The sequence below is a fragment of the Pieris napi genome, chromosome 15, assembly GCF_905475465.1.
Source record: "Pieris napi chromosome 15, ilPieNapi1.2, whole genome shotgun sequence".
NCBI classification, from domain to species: Eukaryota; Metazoa; Arthropoda; class Insecta; order Lepidoptera; family Pieridae; genus Pieris; species Pieris napi.
The window spans coordinates 3447911-3464046 of NC_062248.1; the positions used below are offsets into that span (position 1 = coordinate 3447911).

The window sequence follows — 16136 nt, forward strand, 5'->3', positions numbered from 1 at the left end:
TATCTTGGTCTGTGTTGTTACACTATGGTGACAGAAGGTGTAGCGTTTGTGTATAGTCGTATTTTTAATTAGACGAAGCCAACTGACAGTAGCTAATGTCACTTTGTAAAATAATGTTGCCATATTTAAAGTAATAGTGATGCGTTCAGTTCTTGTTCAATCAGATGAATGAACAATGAGTGTGAATAGTCAATCATTTCAAACAATAAAAGAATATTATTTCTATTTCAAAATTGTATAAAAGTGCTCTGATATAAGTTAGGTACTAGTACTATGTAACTACAATCAGTTTTTTGACGTCTTATTACAAAGCGCGGCGCGGCGACTAGTGCCATCACCGATCATTAATTCAGGGGTTTTTGCTTTGTCACAACACTATTTCTATTTCATTAAAAACTGACCACACCGTAAACGTCAGTTGACTTCGTCTAATTAAAAATTCGACTATAGTATTTTCTTTCATATTTTGATGTATGTGGCAACATAAATACCGGTCGTTAAGAAAAGAGGAAAACGAATGTCATTCAAGACAGACTTTAGAGGAGTGAGATATGTATATTTTTTCCATGGGTTTTTCTATAAGAATATAAATTAATTACTCTTGTTTTGTGAAGAATAAACCAATGAACAAAGTTAAATATGGGTTATGATTTATTATAAGATAGAACATCCTTTGAAAATTAGGAACATTCTAAGCAATCTCATCAAATTAATAAATTGTACAGCTGCCATTACAAAATAATTGATTATAGAGTTAATAGTAAATAAAAAGCAATTGTATTTTGCACTTTAATTTATTAATCATGCAGCTGACGTCTATATCCTTAATTAATTACCATACCTATATCACACATTGGAAACAACTTATTCCAGCAATGACCGACATAATATTAGTTCTCGGTTAACGTTGTTTCCTGGAAATAATCTCTTTCACATAAAAAATAACAACACTAGCTCAATTATTCACAACTGTCTACCTAATTGCTATTAAAAATTTAACGCTTAATAGCTTTTAATACAAATATATTATTGCTGTCGCGAATTTATAACTACGTAATTATAACTAAACTATACATATCTCAAATTGAGTATTCGTTTTGACTTATCTATCTAAAATTTATATCTAAAACATTTTACTTAAATACTTAAACTAGTATTGCTTGATGAAGGAAAAGCATTTTCCTTGTTTGTAACAAATTACGTAGTTTAAAAGTTATATTTTGCCATCAGATGGCGTCTTAACCAACTTATTGATAAAGCCGTATTTCCCTATTTTGCTATGGTACTGATTTTCTCCCGCAAATACAACAATTATGGTAAAGCAACAAGCAGCAATTTTCACCTATCTGTGCCATACTAATATGTTTCTAGGTAAATGTAGAATAATATTCACAGTCGAGATTTGAGAGCTAAGTAAAAACATTGGATTTGTTAAACGGAAGTCATAGTACGCGCTTATTATCTGTGGTCAAAATAATTTGTCTCTCTCTGTGGATATAATCATTTAGGCCCGTATTCCATTTTGTATTTATTGTGACAGTTCTTGGGTGAATATTTTTGTTCTGATTTGACAACTTTTAACCTTAAATTAATTATTAAACCGTAACGTGTGCTAGCTATCTAGTGTATTTGCGGAAGTCTTAAAGGTACATGAGATGACAAGTCTTTTAAGCAACGATCAAAATAATCTAAATTATAATTAAAACATATTCGATAGACCTAGAAGATGCAACATGAAGATAAATAAATATACTCAACAACGTTACGTCTATAAAATCGGTGAAGCTCAGAAGGATACTATTTTAAGAATCTGAATTGATTTAAATTACCCCTAAATATAATTTGCTCGATAAAGAAATATGCTAAATTATTCTAGCTACGCAATAACTTGTAATGATAATTTTGTACACATTTTAAGCTTCACGTGTGTTTTACAAGAATGAAAACAATGACTTTAATTTCGATGTTCATTACCTGTTTTTGTAAATTTTTATACTAAAATTATTTGAAGAAATGCGCAAAATAAGCTAAGGCGGGAGTCAAGACCAATAGAAAGGGTTCAAAATCAGGAATAGTAAAAGTCCTTCTCGGTCTTTACGTATAAAGAAATAAATTATGTTTATTAGAACCGCTCAAGAGCATACAATTTTCTTTCCAAAATTTATATTTTCGGTATACGAGAGATATTTCGCCATTGTTTTCATATTTGCTTTGCAATATTTGATACAGTATTTAACGATGTTATACGCTGTGTAATACAGAATGTCTTAATAAATAACAATGTTACAGTCTTCAATGCTGTTTGGTTAAAGCTATTATTCTTTTCGACTCCTTGCATTGTTTAACCAAAATCTTATATAATCGTATAATAAAACTCATATAATTCATTGTTGTATTTAACAAATTAACAAATTTTACATTAGGGTGAGATTCAGAAACAAGACAGCTCCAATTTGACATTGACATACGGTTGTCACACACTGCTTAGTGTTTCTGAACGTGAAGTATGTAAGTCCCATACGTCAAAAACGTAATGATTTTGACATTCGGGAATAGAAGAATGAGGCGCACAGTTTATAGGAATAATTCATTGTTAGTATATGTTTTAAATTAGCAACAGGAAGTCGAATAGAATATTTTTGTCTAGATACTATTGATGTGCGTTAACATAGTCTGTGAAAAAAAAGATTTAATCCCGCGAGATGGCGTTGTCCGTATGATCGTTCGATTGGAAGCAGAATTTTTGCTGGTCAATCCGTAATCAATCAAGGCGGACCACGTATGTTTAGACAAAATTAAATTTCACACTTGAATTTGCATTTATTATGTTACAATACAAACCACCCGATTTTTATACGAAATAAAGAACGAATTGTTACCGAAAAAGACAGGTTTCAAATAGCTTTGTTTTAAAAAAAAATTAAAACCTGGAGTGCTTGAAACAAAATGATTTCTATTTCATGCTTTTGTTCTACTTTGATATTTTTTTTATCTGTCATTACATATTTTCAATCTCCGAATTTGAATGATTATTCACAACCATTTTCACCAACACTCAACCCCTAAGTTTCACACTTATTTATAAAAAAAAACCGTCTAATTACACTATTTTCATCAAGTATAGAATACAAATAATTGAGCTGTATCAAACTACAAGTGACAACCCGTCTTCCTTCTGTCTGTTTCCCACAGATCCTGATCTTCTTTGGGCATATAATAATAATCTCGATAACTTGGGGAAGCTTGTGGTGACCGGTAGACCACGACTAGCTGGGTCGACCAAGTTAAGGTTCTTACAGAAGTATACAGGCGCTAAGGCTTGCCGTAATGAAGAACGTGATTACAGAAGATTAATGTCAGTTTCTGTCAGCACAATCGCATAATGTATAAAATGCTATTGAAACATGACTCTTTAGTTCGCAATACCCCCACTGAGCGATGTTCAAGATCCTAGTGTAAACATACATTTGTAAACAGTGTAAAAAGACTGATTTAGCTTTCATAAATGTTTTTACTTCAATTTGTTAAAGCTGTAATAATTTAATTTATATATATTTCAATTCATACAAGAAAGTTTATATAAATGATGTGCGATGATGAATAAAATTAATCGTACTTAGGCTACTTAAAAAAATATTTTTACATATTGATTATAAACAATTTAAATGATACAATGAAAAATGCACCTATTTTTCTATATTTTTATAGCAATGCTTAAGAACTTAAAACGTGGACTAAAGATGTCTATGTGCCATGGTAACAAGTTTATACAATGATTTAAAGCAGTACTTGTGGAATTAGTAAGTATTACTATATATAATTAGTAAAAAGTAACTTAACAAAGTGCTAGAATAGCAACTTGAATGATTAAAAAACATTTAAAAATTGTAATAAACATGATTTAATTAGTCCATGTTTTAAGGCCGTTATCAGCACATAAGTTGGCAAAAGTTGCGCAGGAGCTTCAAGATGCTAATAAAAGTACGAGCGAAGTCTTACCAAGTTAGGTGCCAGCTAAAAAATAGGGTAAAAAGTTTTGACAAGTGACTTATGTCATCCATCATCTTGGTATAATGTAATGGAGAACGATAGGCGTGATGTAGATTATATAAGGAGACGGTATTCTTATAAGTGGCTGCTTATTGGTTTCGTCCTGACATTTCCCTGTAATAAAATATTTTTTATATAAATCACTCGTGCTATAAAACAACCTAGGATAGCGATAAATGTACACATCACAAAACAAATTATTCAATTCGAACCTGTAGATTAATATAACAGATGTGTTTTAAGGGTTTAAATCTCAAAAACAGACCCGTTTCTGTATTAAAATAATTCATTCGACTTAATGTTAAAATTCATTTTAGTGCTGAATAATGAGTTGATATCTTTTTATTTCCTACTTTCATTGTCTAGCCTTACACTGCGCTTACGCAGTTTAGTGCAACTAAATATATAAAATTATATATACATTTCAGATTCAAGAAAATTTAATAGTTTTGCCGAGCCCCGATTTAGAGACAAATCACCAGGACGTATTTAAACACCAAAATACCAGGCAGGTGAGGCGGCTTAGATCTAATCTTATCTTATCCTAACCTTTTTAATTAAATTTTTTTTCACATGAAATATTTATGGTCGGTGAGGATTTCATTTTTCTCAACATGGTTGCCTATTTGATTTTAAAAGTCACCCCAGCTTGCATATTAAGAATTATTTTCTAACTTTCTTTATACTTTGGTAGTGTTACTACCAACCCATAATTCTGTTATGATTAAGTTTTTATTACTATTATTTAATGTTTAAAGGTAATTAAAAAAAACAATAAATCCGACCATTTTTCTACTCTAAATTTCTTGTCAATCAAGAATTCAAAAGAGGTCTTCAATTTAGTATGGAAATAAAAATCACCGAATATTATCTTTCCCTTCTCATTTAGCTAAATCGAAGCGAATGAACGACCACTGACCAGTGAACGAAGCGTCGAACAACAAAGGCTCCGGATCGACACCACGCTCGCAGTTGGTGGCACTTTGCCCCACAGCGAGAACCCCTTCCCTCGCATCTCGCGATACGAAGCAGTATCGTCTCGCTGCCGTACTGTCGCGCGTCACGGGGGTCGTAACTACGAATGATGCGCCGTTCTCGTACCATCCACCGTGGCACGTATATGCTGTGGAAAGTATACAAAATTGTCAGTAAATTGAATCGATATTTTTTTATATATTAAAACTACTACTAAACTACTTACTTTTAAGTAATTTTTTTTATATAGTAAGTTTAGTATGTAAACAAGGACCCGGCAGTATTTTTAATATTCTTTATCAAAAATATCTTTTTATCAACATACATTGTTGTTATAATTAGAATTTCAAATTCAAAGTAATTTAAATTATTTTTTTATTTAAAAAGGTATTAATCATATCAATTTACGGATATATCTTTATATATATAATTCTTCTGTGAGTGTGTATGTCACTGAACTCCTCTTAAACGGCTGGACCGATTTGAATGATTTTTTTTGTATACGTGGTTGGTTTAGATTCACAAAACAGCCCGGCAGATGGCACTGCAGTCTGTACTTTCATGCTTTGTTTAATATCGCTTGAAATATCATGCAGGACAACGTTGTTGGGTCCACTAGTATATGTATATTTATATATTTTTTGTATAATTAGAAAAACCATTTTAACAACTAAAATCGATTTTTTTTACATAGTTTAAAAAAAACTCAGTCTAATCTTATAATATAAACAAATTCAACAACAGTATTAAAATAACTATAGCCTAATAGCGTTAATATATCGACTGTTAATAAATAATAATTATTATTACCTGTAACTAATTCTTTATTATCACAAGTTGAATAAAATTCCATATTCTTAGCTGTGTTACACCCTACTTCCAGCTTGCTATATGTACTGCTGACACAACTTATTTCATCATTCCTCTTATCCCTCAGAATTGGCATCTCCGATATATTCCTAAGGCTAAAATTGAACATTCTAGAACTGTTTGCTCTATGGTTATTATAATTTACGGGGTTATCTCTTCGCGATCGTAGTCTGAGGTTATTTGATATGCTTCTCTGGTGTCTGTGGTTTGAGATAGTGTATTTCCCGGAGTATGGGCATTCCTTGGATTCCGGATTACTTGCTGAAAATAAAATTGTTTACCTTAGTTATTTTTTTCCGATCGACTCCAATCGATAAGTTGCCTAGCATAGCAATTTTGGGAGGGAAATATTTTGTGATGAAAACGAGTAATAAATCTCTCTTATTAAAGATATTTTAAAGGACTTTATCATAATAAAAATATTTTTATTTAAATTTGTTTAAAGCGAATACTCGCCTATTCGTATTATGAAATTTAAGGTTAAAGAAAGTAGGGTTGTCAAAAATATAAATAGAGTCATGTCGGCAGCCTTGAACATCATCTAAATAATTAAATGTATTAAATAATCTTACCAACTAATGTAATATACGGTGCGGTAACAGCATTAAAATGGTGAGGAGAGCAGGCATCATCAGGTCTGGATGTTGGTGATCCGCGTTGCAGTTCAGCTATGTACGTATCCCGTCGGTATAATACCACGCAAACGTAGCGAGAGACGCTGGAATCATAAATTTCTCACTATAGTAATTTTTGTATGTAAAATATTACAAATTTATATTAGTTATTTTTTATCATTCTCTCCTTTCAAAATTGCTGGCTTCACTGGTTTCAGATGGCTTGTGGAAAACATGGTATTCCTTGGAGGTCTATAACTGTGAAGGTTGGTAACAAATAATTTAAAAGATCTAATCATTCTAACATAAACTTCATATTCGTTTTTACATCACAACATAATATAAATAGAAAGTATTTAATTTATAATATCAATCTAATCTTAACCTAAATAGTAATAATATTAATTAAAAACGGAAAATTAAAACAGATTCAAAAAGTTTGGTTCCTTTGGCAGTGTACCTTTATCGCTGGCAGCATTTCCTACCTGTATTGCAATACTTAGTTTATACATAGTTTTAGTTCTAATGCATTTTTTAACCGGTTTAAAGTAAACGTTAACCGGAGATTATAGTAGTTTCTGAAATAGTGTGTCTCGGTACATTTATTACCAAAATAATAAGTAGATAACGATGTTTTTTCGTATTACCTGTCATATTATACATTTTTCATTTTAAAATTGTCGACAATATAAAATACTAATAAGTGAAAACAGACGCATAACTATTAATTGTTATTTATTAATATTAATTAAAAAGTGTGATATCCTACCAGTGGTGTTGCCAATGCGCAACCAATGCGACGGAATTTCCACTCGGCGAACTAGCCTTCACATTGACGCAGAATACTTTGACCTCCGCACCAGTATGGTTCGTTATACGGAGCGTCGCATTTCGTTGGTAGAACGTGTAGTTACTCGTAAAATCCAGGGTGTGCCACGTGTGAGAGAATGTCATCCAGGAGGGGAACTGACAGTTGAATTTTACTGAAACTGACACATAAGAAGAAATTTAATGTTATATACAGAGCAGGATTTACTTTCTTTGGTGGCGATGGAACCGCACCAGTTGTGAACCGTACTTTCTTTATTTATAATATAATTTTATTGCGAAAATTAATAGTAATATATTTTAAAACATATTTACAATAAAAACATTGAGTCTACTTTGTAAAGTCACGCAACTTTATTTATTTTAATGAAATTAATTTCGTAAGAAATGTATATCAATTAATATAAGACTTTATTTATTTAGACGTCGTTAACTTAAATATACATATAAAAGTAAATATAAAATATCAGGTTTCATGAGTATTATCAACGGGCGGCCTTATCGGTACCAAACGATATCTTTAAGTCAACTCTAGTATGGAAAAATAAAAACAAATACCTACTGAGGGTAAGGTACAAGAAGTACATAACTAAGTTGACAAAGAAGCAAAATTACATGTATCTAAAACTCGAATTAAACAATACTAAACTAAAATCTAAAAGTAAAAGTAGTAAATGTAACAGGCACAGTTATCATCATTCAAAACTATCCTTAAAAAGAATTTTCTATTTTACAAATATCTTACACTTAATTATTAAATAATATTTTCTCTAGTCGAGAACAACCTATTCTACTTATAATTACGTCGTAGATATGTTTTACTAGAAAAAACATAAATACCTCTTTTTAAGGCCATGGTCCTAGAACCTTCAGTAGCACTGAACAGACCGTTACAAGTTGCATCACCAGACTGAGCTACTCTATATTCCACTCCCCCAGGAGTCACAGGATTATCTTTCAACCCAGGTGCTGAACCTGAAATTAACGAAGATATCTTTTGCATATATACAGCTATAATCTTTCTGTAGATCTTTTAATAATTTAGCTGATATTTTTTATTCATTAGTTAGTCATTACAGCAAATAGAACACAAGAACCAAGTATTTCTCTAAATAGAGACTATTAGTAGAGTTATTGGACACTTTATTAAGTTATCTTTATTAGTAAATTAGGTTAGACTTAAATTACTTATTAGGCCGTTTAAGTATTACGTAAGCAGATTTACTGCAATTTATCCCCCCCCCCCCCCTCTCTTGTCGTAAACGTATTATCCCGTATAGGAATCCCTGAAAATATCTTTAGTTTTCAAACATACACAATGTGAGGATAATATGTGTAAAAAAGTCAATAATTACTATTGACGTAATCACCAAATAAGAATATCAAAGATACCCCCCCTCCCATCACCCCAATAGTGCTTACGTCATACTTGAACGGCCCCTTGTGAGGCTAGATGGTTATTTTCAATAATGTTTTAGTAAAGACTTTTTATAAAAAAACATTAATAATAGAAGGGGGTAAGATTCGTTAAGTTATAAACAAAATCCACGTAACATTTAATGCGAATACTATACTGTAAAAGAGACATTCAACATTTTAACAATAGCGGCGTTTAAATGGCTTATTTGCTAAGCATGCACGACTTCAATGGGAACTTCAAAAGCATTTTGTGTCATACGACAAAAATACTCAATGTCGGAGATTAACATGATTCACTTTGGCAATTGAATTAGTCATTATCGCTTCTACACATAGTCAAAGCCTTTAGTTAATTTAATAATTATTATTTTATCAATGAAACGCTTTACATTAGATTTTTCGTTTACATATTTATAAATAACTAGCTGGCCTGGCGAACATCGTACCGCCTAACAGTCGATTCTTTATTTTTTTTAAATACTTATTCTGCTATTTGGGACACCGGCCTAGCTAGTAAGATAAAAAAAAGAAAGTTGATAATACAACAAATACATTATGTCAAAAAATAAAAATTTACCTTCCTGGAACCCCTCCACTAACACTTGAACTTTATGATATGATATTAAAGTTCAAATTGCCTTTAAATATTATTACGAATATTTTGTATGGGAATATAGAAAAGTGTTGTTTTTAGACTTTTTCACTCAATTTTTTTAATTTTTTCTCTCCGTAAGAACCATTCTCGTACTTCAAGGAATATTATAAAAAAAGAATCAGACAAATCGGTCAAGCCGTTTTCATGTTATGTCGTGACAACGGAAAACGGGTTTCATTTTTATATATATAGATTACTTCGTTGTTGGTACAGATTTGTTGATCACGATACCATTTGTTTTATTAGAATGGCGGCACCACGCAATATCATAGACATCTTACAGGTTGTAAATTGTCAAAGTCAATTTGTCTCAATGACAATTGCCTTATTTAAAAATAAAATCCATATGTCGAATGACGATAGGGATTACTGATTAATACAAATCGCTTCGAATCTAAGACATCATGAACAATTAATATCGTTAAAGAAACGGCCTACATCTATTAAGAAGCGGGGTAACGTAAAAGCGAAAAGAAAAGAAGAGTTAAGTCTTACCAATACCATTTGTCTTCTCGTAGACAAAGCATCTGTAGCGGTCCTCATTGCTTGTTGCGTGGTTATGATGGAGTTTCCCCACCAGGAACCTGAGACTCCCCTCCTTCCACGTCGCAAGACACTCTAACTCTTCAACTGAAATAAGATTTTGTTGTTTTATTAAGAAGGTGACACATAGCTGTAGTAATAACAATAAATAAAAATAGAAATTCGGTAATATCTCTGGGGTTTGGCTACAGTGAATTCGTCTATTGATACTTCCTATTTTGGAGATATATAGTGTACAGTAAACATAGATCATTGCACTCCATATATACCACTTTTCGCCAGTTAAACACTAAAAAAATCCTTAATAGGATAAGGAGGGAGCTTGTAGTTTATTGTTTATCAGAATACCAAATCGTAAAATGACTGCTTCACGAATCACGACTGATTTGAGCGCGACCGCCGCTGTGCCAGTTCGAAAAGTGAGTAACAGAATCGCAAGGCTGCTCATATCAGTCATGTATCCAGTGCAAACTTTCTTAGACTAATATTCATATTATTTTTAAACAAAAATAGATTATCGGAGACAATACACATATTTTATATTCAAAAAGTTCAAAGGTTATTTTTACCTAAATAACACAGCTGTCCGATGACATATTTAAAGTCATAAACAAGCTATTCATAGTATGCAAGAAAATTCTCAACATTATGTTTCCTTGAGTTTTCAAGTGGCATTCTTAATTTAAAACTATAGAATGCAAGAAAAGCGGGACTTGTAGCTATTTTAAGCTATTGCAGTGAACAATCTCTTTGCGGCTATTACGTCGCGACACGCTCTCAGATTTATTCCATAAATAAGCTGACTTCACTATTAAAGTCGCTGAGAAATGGAAAAATATAATTAATTGCACGTCTGGAAAATAATATTTAACATTGTCTTTATTTGTGTTTTCATCATATTAATAGCAACTATTGTTTACTCAGAATTTATTGGGATTATATTCACGTAACCGTTAGGTATATTTTCACACACACGAATTTAATGGGTGCGTCGCCGGCCTTTGTGGAAGGAGTATAAATTTTCATTAAACAAAAATTTATGGAATTTATTTTTCTAGAAGCTTGCTCAGAAATCAACTACATTCAAATAATACAACGGTAACGTAAATTGTTTACATACAGCATTTAAACTAAAAACCGAATCAAAATATAAAGAAAAATACCTTACGTATACTAATATCAAAGAAAGAATAATTAATTAATTATTGCTTTTCATTCTACTATATTATTGAAATACATATCGTAAAAAAGAACGAAACCTACCATAGTGACATTTCTGATTAATGTTAAAACGTATTAAATGTGTTATATGAAAATTGAAAAGCGCGGATTCTAGACAGGATTGAAAAATGTAAGTGAAAAGTCAATTAACCTAGTCTATTGAAGTCGCGACGAACAAAAGGCAGAGACATAAATTTTATCGAAGCAATACTCGAGTGACAGACCGCCTACGTCAGCGTCTGCGATACTTTGTTTTATTGTAGCTTAATTTCCTTTTCAATTGCGATTATAAATGTTCACTTTTATCGTTACGTCTCTAATAAGAACTATTGATTTTGGATTTGATATTTTGACGTGATAACGTCTTTAAAATCGTTTTAGTCGGGTGACATATTCAGAAACTTGAGTCACACCAAAACCTCACGAGCGCGATCGCAGGTATAACGAGAGAGAGACGGACCGATCTCCCGTCTCATCTCGAGCGCTGCCAGTCATTCCGTGAATGTATGAAGAAAAATGTATATCATAGTCGAATAAGTAAACTTGTCATTTTACACCCGAAATTTATCATCAAAAGTGTGAATAAAACGATAGATGTAATTTAAAATTTGAAAAAATTGTTATCTTCATTAATTCCTTACTTCCCAAAAACTTATATCACCAATAAGACGTTATCACGTAAACATCTCGATCGTAAACCTACTTTACAAACAACCAATATTTTTATAGTTGTTTATGGGTGAAATGGCAAAACATTGTGTTGGTTTGACCGTGTTGACGTCTCGCGTGCTTCATTGAATTGACATGATGTTTATTGTAGGCTTTCTTATTGACAACATCAATTGTCAAAACCTGAATGGGTTTAATGGACTAGCATTCTAGTAAGAATTAATTGTTAAAATTTTCAAACAAAACCCTGCGATTGCAAGTGATATCAATCAAAGGATTTTCCCAGCAGACCGAGACGCGAAATCAAGATTGAACACTTAGTTTAAGACTCGATGCGACGAGCACAATTTTACTTCTAACTTTGGTAACTTCGTTTGAAACTGATAATTTAATCTTTGGTCGTATGGACCATTGCTTTTTTTAATCTTCTTATAATTCTTTTACTGATGTCTCATTACCGCGTTTACGTCTCTTACAGTAAGAGTCAGAGTCGGAACTGGCCATATACTCCGTCATTTATTAATTGCTTAGTTCTTTTTGTAAGGAGCTGCAAACATCACAACATGTTCAGAGGAGTTGTTCGGACCTGCAGCTGAGCTTCATCGTCAGGCGTCGATGTCGAATACCGTCCGTCGCTCCACAACTGAGCGTTTTTAATGCAGTTTTTGCTGCACACCACCACTATGTGGAACCAGCTGCCCAATGAAGTACCAAACCAATTTGACTTAGGGCCCTTCATGAAACGAGCGTACCAATTCTTAAAAGGCCCGCAACGCACTCGCGAACCCTCTGGCATTGAGTGTCCATGGGCGGTATCACTTTATATCAGATGAGCCCATTTGCCCCTTGCTCTATAAAATATGTTTTACAGATGGTGTCCTTAAGATGTTTTAGGGTATAAGTAACTATTTATTGTTCACATAAGTCGATTGGTCGAAAGCCGTGGTTAAAACCTACGACTATACAATAAGATTCTTTCGCATTTTCAGTGATCTATTAGACACTTTAACAGATATAAGTAATAATACATTTTGTGGAGAATAGTTAATAATAAATTAAAAATTAATTTAATTTGCACTTTACTATATTCCTTTTCGTTTTAGGTTGTATAAGGACTTCTGAAAGCTATTTACGTTAAGACTTAGGAAAAATTTGCACGCTGCTCTCTGGGAAAATAGAATGGAATTTAATTATCTAAATTAGCATTTCGTAGGCACAACAATACGAAAGCTTTAAAACATTATATTACAAACATAATTTAAATTATATGAATGCGATTAATTTACATGTTTATGGTAATTTTATAATTAATTTGGAAACAACAAATCTTGACATTTCTCATTTTTACTGTCTTTATAAAATCTGTGCACACGCAATTTGTAATAAAATTCCTTCTACTTCGACGGATTTTCGATTTTTTTTAAAATAAATATTTATTTAGATTTATTAATTATAAGAAAACCCGCACAATCAGCCATATAAAAATAGGCATGTCTTATTAATTGTAATAAGATCATAATGAGAACAGCTAAGTTATTTATAATTGTTATCAATACTTATAGTCTAAGTAATCTATGTAAGTAATGGATTCGAGAATTGTTTAGTTTACAGTCAAATTATATTTTTCTTTTTTTTTACGCTTAAGAAGCCTGTATGTTTTATTTTGTGTTTAAGACGTCCTGTACATTCTGTGGGGTTTGCTACTACAATAGCATTGTTTAAAATCGAGCTGTATGAAGTTTATGTATGTATATCTATGTCTATGGTAAACCCCTCAATAGGCAACTTCATTCAAAGAATCAACCAATTCCATTCTGAAACAATTATTCATTTCCTGGTAATTCAACCTAGAACCTCTACGTTATCTAATTTTTTATAAATTATCTGCACTGAGACATCATTTAACGTTACGATCTAGCCTAACTAAAGACTATTAGGACTAACCTAATTTACTAATAAGGATATTTAACATAAGAAAGTGTCGAATAACACTACTTACAGTCTCTATTGAGGGGAAGATACTCTTTTCTTGTTTTCTATTTTTACCACCACTTTTTAACACATAAGATATTTACACTAATTGATTAATTAGAATGGTCCTTTTCAATCTTCCCACTGGTGGTGTGAAGTATAGCCTCGACTTCACGTGTTCGTGGAGCCTTTGTGACTCCAGCAATATTTTTGTTTATTATCTATTTTTAATGTAAAAAAATATTGGTTGTTTGTAAAGTAGGTTTACGATCGAGATGTTTACGTGATAACGTCTTATTGGTGATATAAGTTTTTGGGAAGTAAGGAATTAATGAAGATAACAATTTTTTCAAATTTTAAATTACATCTATCGTTTTATTCACACTTTTGATGATAAATTTCGGGTGTAAAATGACAAGTTTACTTATTCGACTATGATATACATTTTTCTTCATACATTCACGGAATGACTGGCAGCGCTCGAGATGAGACGGGAGATCGGTCCGTCTCTCTCTCGTTATACCTGCGATCGCGCTCGTGAGGTTTTGGTGTGACACAAGTTTCTCAACATGTCACCCGACTAAAACGATTTTAAAGACGTTATCACGTCAAAAATCGCATTTAACAATTAGAATGTCATACCATCTGGAACTATTAATTTACAAAAACAAAAGCTTTTGTCTATTTTAAACTACGTGTGAACAAAAGCACCTTTGGCCATCTGCCCATTTGTATGTCTATTTCTGTGTAACAAGTAATACTAATTGAGTATGTGTCGGTTAACCAATGAAGATTTCGAATATTTATAATGTATTGTTATTGTTTAATTTTATTTAAATGCAGCTTCCTTCATTTGTTAAAGGAAGCTGCATTAAAAAAAATGGAATCTCGCTATTGGCCTGAAGGGCCTTGGCAGTTCGGACTTTGACAAAATGGGCTTTTCCCTCGACTAGCGCAAGGGCGTCTCCTCCGAGACTAGCCGCCACGGGGGTGTCAATCACCTGAAGGATAGGACGGTAGCTCACTGGAGTAAGCGAAGTGCGAAGTATACATCCCGCCTTCCTTGGTGAAGGCGGTTTTTTACCGTATTCTGTCTATGCGGTTTCGCGAGGGCGGCTTTTAATTTGTTGTTCGCTTATGTAGGTAGCAGCAGCATAATTTATTTTATACCAAAACGACAATAAACTTATATCCCGTGCTTTAGTCTGTAATCTTAAATCTTTCCTATAATATGTTTTTTTTTTTCAAAACTTACCGGTACTTTCTGATCCGTAGACGTCGGGACACGCTTGATAATTCAGGAGAAGTCTGGAGTCCTCGGTACAGCTCTCTATGGACGATGCTGGAAACTTGCAGTCACCATGACCTCTGAAATATATAGAATATAGTTTTAGCAAAAACAAAGTCTTTGAACAGACGCAAACGGAGGTCGAGCGTTCGTATCCCAGCTGTGCTGTATAGACTCTCTATTCTCTTATATTAACTCTTGCTCGCAGGAGGGATAATTATCAAAGAAACGCATGCAATCAGAGGTCAAAGCTCTTAAAGGGCTACTGGATTATCATCTAGTAAGGAACCAGGTTATGTTGAAATCTATTGTATTAAGGCAAACGGGCAGGAGGCTCACCTGATGTTAAGTGATACCGCTGCCCATAGACATTGCCAGAGGGCAATTGCGTTGCCGGCCTTTTAAGAGTTGGTACGCTCTTATCTGGAAGGACCCTAAGTCGAATTGGTTCGGAAATACTACAGTGGGCAGCTGGTTCCACATAGTGGTGGTGCGCGGCAAAAACTGCCTTAAGAAACGCTCAGTTGTGTCAAACAATATCGTTTTTTATTTATACGAGTAACATAGGTGAAACTGCGCTTATATAAGTGTATTCTTAAACACTTTATATGTTTAAAAAATATTAATATGACATTCAAAAGAAAATAACGATAATCACAAACTCAATTTTCGAATATTTTCAAAGGTAAATAAAATTAATAAGTAAATACAGAAACTGTATATTACCCTAAGAAAACAAATCAAGAATATAAGCGGAATAAAAGAGCCGTAGTCTGTAATTATGAATGACGTCTGTCAACAGCCCCCAGTCGGATCGATCGGTGTAATGGCATTATAATTTTACCTTCACACCAATACACTCAATAAAATGAGTTTTCTATGTATAATTTAAAAATGAATAAAAGGATTGAATACAAATAAGACATATTGTTTTAAGCTTGGGGCACTCAGCCGATTTCAGCGTCAGATTTATTGAACTTTTATCAGTTCTAATATGTATGTGTATCAGGAAATCAAAATCCTATGCCGCATA

The 16136-nt window shown here is 32.6% G+C and overlaps 1 protein-coding gene across 4 annotated transcripts in view; it reads right to left on the reverse strand.

Moving 5' to 3' along the window:
* Positions 1–778: 778 nt before the first annotated feature.
* LOC125056478 overlaps positions 779–16136 on the reverse strand; it is a 105019-nt gene continuing 89661 nt past the window's right edge. For 3 of the 4 annotated variants that reach the window (XM_047659589.1, XM_047659586.1, XM_047659588.1), the window contains exons 6-13: positions 15071–15183; positions 9907–10041; positions 8178–8312; positions 7279–7498; positions 6468–6613; positions 5836–6156; positions 4970–5173; positions 779–4164 (exon numbers count right to left, since the gene is read on the reverse strand). In XM_047659589.1, coding sequence (XP_047515545.1) covers positions 4061–4164; positions 4970–5173; positions 5836–6156; positions 6468–6613; positions 7279–7498; positions 8178–8312; positions 9907–10041; positions 15071–15183 — 1378 coding nt within the window. In that variant the 3' untranslated portion in view covers positions 779–4060. The remainder of the gene's footprint in view (positions 4165–4969; positions 5174–5835; positions 6157–6467; positions 6614–7278; positions 7499–8177; positions 8313–9906; positions 10042–15070; positions 15184–16136) is intronic. The other variant, XM_047659590.1, reaches the window with a different exon arrangement.